General features: G+C 31.2%; 1 protein-coding gene across 1 annotated transcript; it reads left to right on the top strand.

Moving 5' to 3' along the window:
- LOC110891385 (transcription factor bHLH62) lies at positions 1-2,686 on the top strand. Its single transcript, XM_022139080.2, has 8 exons — positions 1-909; positions 994-1,134; positions 1,283-1,348; positions 1,457-1,525; positions 1,628-1,699; positions 1,874-2,074; positions 2,177-2,255; positions 2,338-2,686. The coding sequence occupies exons 1-8, from the start codon at positions 238-240 to the stop codon at positions 2,358-2,360; spliced, it is 1,323 nt and encodes a 440-aa protein (XP_021994772.1). The 5' UTR covers positions 1-237; the 3' UTR covers positions 2,361-2,686.
- The last annotated feature ends 1,991 nt before the right edge of the window (positions 2,687-4,677 follow it).

The following is a 4,677-nucleotide window of genomic DNA, read 5'->3' as shown; positions in this document are numbered from 1 at the left end:
TATGTTATTTATCACCTATCTTCAACTCACAACTGCCCTCTCTCTCACACACACACACATCCCCTTTATCTTTCACACACTTTGAATTCCATTTCCATAAACCAGAAAAGACTTATCAATTCTCCTAAAGCTCCCCCCAATCTTTCTTACCCAATTCTTAAAAAACAAGACACCCATTTACAAACACTACCCCATTTGGTACTACTTCACTTCACTTCACTTCACTTCACTTCAATTATGGAAACCAGTGAAGGAACCGGAATCCCCCAGCCCTGGAATCCCATCTTTGGAATGGGAATTCAAACCAATGAACTCAATCAACCCTTTTTTAACTCCAATTCTATGGACCAAAGGGAGCTTTTTGAGTCTGCTTTGAGTTCACTTGTTTCATCTCCAGTCAATTCCCATTCCCATTCCCATTCCGGAGTTCCAATTCCAGGGAATGGGAATGATAGCATTGTTTTAAGGGAATTGATTGGTAGACTTGGAAGCATATGCAATTCCAGTGAGATTGGAAACAACAATAGTGCCACTAATTCCTGCTACAACACTCCTTTGAACTCACCACCAAAGCTTAATCTTTCAATAACAGATCACAAGATTCAAGAATATTATCCTATTCCAGGGAATCACCAATTACCATTCCATTCAGATCCTGGATTTGTTGAAAGAGCTGCAAAGTTCTCAACTTTTTGTGGCAAGAATCAATTTTCAAGAGTCCCAGATGAAAACAAGAAGATAGGTGGTGATCATTTGGAGGAACCATCAGTATCTGAAACTGAAACAAAAGGACAGAGTAATAATAATAATAATAATAATAATAATAGTAATGGTAGAAAGAGAAAGGGGATTCCAAAAGGAAAGGGAAAAGAAGCACAATCTAGTACAATCTCTGCTAAAGATGACAAGGTTAGTTTGGTCATTTTGTTAGAATATCATATATTCATGTCCCTTTTTGTTCTAGTTTACAGACTGCTAATCTTGTGTGTGCAGGTTGTGGCAGAAGCAGAAAAAGAGGAATCAGATGCAAAAAGAAGCAAGTCAAATGAAAAGTCAACGGAACCACCAAAAGATTACATTCATGTTAGAGCCAGAAGGGGTCAAGCTACTGACAGCCATAGTCTTGCAGAAAGAGTAAGCCATTTTTCATTTTTTTTTTCCAAATTTAACAAGATTATTAATTTATTATAAATTATAATATTTTGTTTAATGTAAATATATAATCATAATTTACAAAACTGAAAACCCAACTCAAATTTGTATCCTTTTTTGATAAATTCAGGTCAGGAGAGAGAAAATAAGTGAGAGGATGAAGTTTCTGCAAGATCTTGTTCCAGGATGTAATAAGGTGCAAAATAAAGTTACAATTTTTATTATTTTTGTTCACATTTTGAAATAAAAACTGAAGCATTTGGACTTTAAGGTTGTGATTTGAGCTGGGTTTTTTATTTTATAGGTCACTGGAAAAGCTGTTATGCTTGATGAGATTATAAACTATGTACAGTCATTGCAGAGACAAGTTGAGGTAATTAAGATTGATTTAATACTAAAATAATATAGTATAAATCAAAATATGTTACTTTGTTTTTTTTAAGTTATTATTAAAGTTTTTTTTTTTTTTTTGTAGTTTTTGTCTATGAAATTGGCCACTGTTAATCCCAGGATGGATGTGAGCATGGAAGCACTTTTATCTAAAGATGTAAGTTGTTCCAACCTATTTTTAAAACCTGCTATCAAACAATGTGTAGATTAAACGCACATCCAAACGTTCGTTAACTTGGATAAGAGTAGTTTTTTTTTGGTTTACTCGACGAGACGCGTATTTAATTTGGATTTGGAAGTAATTTTGGGTGGATTATGTGCAAATTTTCAGATGTTTCGGCCTCTTATTTCTGTGCCCAACAATGTGAACCCGTTTGATGCCTCGGTACAACCACTCCCATACGGATTTCAATCCCAAATAAATGGTATGGTTCCTGGTGGGCCCGAGAATCAACTTTCCATGAACCCGTTGATGGCGGCAATGCAGCGCAACTCGATCATGAAACTACCTCACATTGATGGTTTTGCTGAGGTAAATTAAAATTTCATTCACTAAACATATTTCAAGTTTTTTTTTTTTTTTTCGTTGCAAGGTGTTTATTAAGAATTCTTGTTACATGAAAAAATAATATAGGCTTCAACATTCTGGGAAAATGACCTTCAAAGTGTTGTAAAGATGGCAATAGGCCAGGATCAGCCTCAAGGCTTTCATGGTGAGTTGACTTTTTTTTTTTTTAAGTTTGACTTCTTGTGAGTTAAAAGTCAAAACAATCTTATGTATGAACATTTTTGCAGGTCAAATGAAAGTTGAGCAATAATACAGAATCACTTGACATATATGATGGATTTTTAAAGAGATGCATATGTAATTCTGTATAGAGAGAGAGATAGAAGACACAATGATGGCTTCTTCAAAAACACTGATTGTATAATTTTAGACTAATATCGATCAAGAATCCGGTGGCAGAGAGGCCGAGGCGATGGAAAGTTACAAAGTTAGTTACTAGTAATATGTTGTAACATTTTAAGGAAAATATTGTAGGGGTTGATGAGAGAAAAAAGAAAGCTTTTACTTCAACCTTTTTTTTTTCTTCATATTTTCGTACCGTTTTGATAATTTTTAATCATTAATTTTCTTGATTCATTTCGGACTTTTGTTTGTTCGCCTTTACTTCATCGCTCTAAAACATTAAATGTACTTTCTTTGTTAACTCGTCTCTGTTTCTTTTTACTATCTCACAAGCGCAATACATGTTCATAAACCGAACTTCTAATCATTAGTAAAATTTGCATAATCAATTTTTTTTTAAATCAATTTCTAGAAAAAATTTTTTATTATTTTTTTATTTTTTTATAACCAGTCTATTTATCATTCTACACGAAAAAGGGCAATTACAAAACCGACACTCTTATATCCCCAACTCCATATCCTGAAATTTGTAGTCAAGAACTCAATGTCAAGAGAAAGATATAGCATATAGAAAAATTTCTTATAAAGATATAAAGATCAGTAACAAATAAAATGGTTCTTAGGTTACCAATCTTTTTAATAAACTTTTAGGTTTTATCAAGATTTCTGTTAAAGATTTTGGACATACACTCACAAGATTGCACTATGATTATTGCTTCAACTTTCTGGGAAAAAAGAAAGATATTTTTCTTTTCTTTTTCTAAATTTTAATGATGATATTTAAATTATAGGATGTCATAATCAAGAAAATTGTTTTTCAAGAAACAACTAACCATAGTGAAGATGTTACCTTTAAAAATATGATGGTTGTGTTGACCTTTTTTAAATAATTGAACGTTTTGGTATAATCTAGATCTTGTATGTCTTAAATTCGCATAAATATTATTTGACTTGAGAATTATTATTATTCCATTATATTTTGTATAAATAAAACAAACTTAGTGTACAATAAAATTTAGTAATTTACTATTCAAATCATATAAATATGGGCAAAGTTTTCATTTTGTTTGTATAATGGTCCGCCGTTAAAAAAACATTGGAGTTAAGTTTTTTTTTTCCAAATTACGAACGGATGTTTTCGGGCTTTTGATCAGAACGAGGATACGAGTCGCTTGATGTAAAACTTACCTCGAAACAGTGCTCCAGACGAAAACGGTGCTTCAATTCAGGTGTTTAAACTTCCAATTAACAAACAATCAAGCCGTTTAGATCACCGTTTCAAGGTAAGTTTTACATCAATCGACTCGTATCCTCATTCTGATCAAAAGCCCTAAAACATTGGTTTGTAATTCGTAATTCGGGAAAAAATTACTCCGTTAAGTTATTTTTAACGACGGACCATTATACAAACTAACTAAAAAAGTTGTAACCATGTATGGAATAAACACAATTTGGATTATTATTGGCCAAAAAAGACACTTCAGATTATTTAAATCCAATTTACATGTAAATATGATACACAAGGCTTATATTATATTATATTATATTATATTATATTATATTATATTATATTATATTATATTTCTAGTTGAATAACCATATTTGCATAAAAGAAAGAAAACAATTGAAAATAAAATAGTGGATTGGCGATTGCGTAACTAGTGGCAAGATTACATGTAAAGAATTTCTTAGTTGTTTGATTGTTGACCAGTTGTTTGTGGGTTTTATGCAACCCAAGTTGTACCATATAAATATACAAATACAGTCGGTATCTATATTATAGGAAAAACAATGTCTATCTATGTCAGCTATCATACAATGTAATCCTAACGTTTTACAGTAAGAAAGAAAGAATACGTGTTGATTTTTTGCGTATTTCGTGGGGCCACAAATTAATACTTCAAAAGGTCCTACATATATATGCACTATCATCACCCATACTCACCTTTTAGACTTAAGATTTAAGCTTAAAATTGACGTATATATTATATAATAAGTTCTTTCATATTAATATATTAATATATTAATATCTATATCTATATATATTCTAAAGTTTAGTTATATGTTCTATTTTAAAACCAAAATTTATGGTTGTTTTAAATGAGGTCATTTACATATATCCCCCTTCTAAGATCATTTATTACATATATACTCAACCCTTAAAATCAATTACATATTTCCCCCTTTTAAACCATACATATTACATATTTACCCACTAAAATCAC

The sequence above is a fragment of the Helianthus annuus genome, chromosome 7 (genome assembly GCF_002127325.2).
Source record: "Helianthus annuus cultivar XRQ/B chromosome 7, HanXRQr2.0-SUNRISE, whole genome shotgun sequence".
Classification (NCBI taxonomy): Eukaryota; Viridiplantae; Streptophyta; class Magnoliopsida; order Asterales; family Asteraceae; genus Helianthus; species Helianthus annuus.
This window is presented reverse-complemented; position numbering and strand designations above follow the sequence as displayed.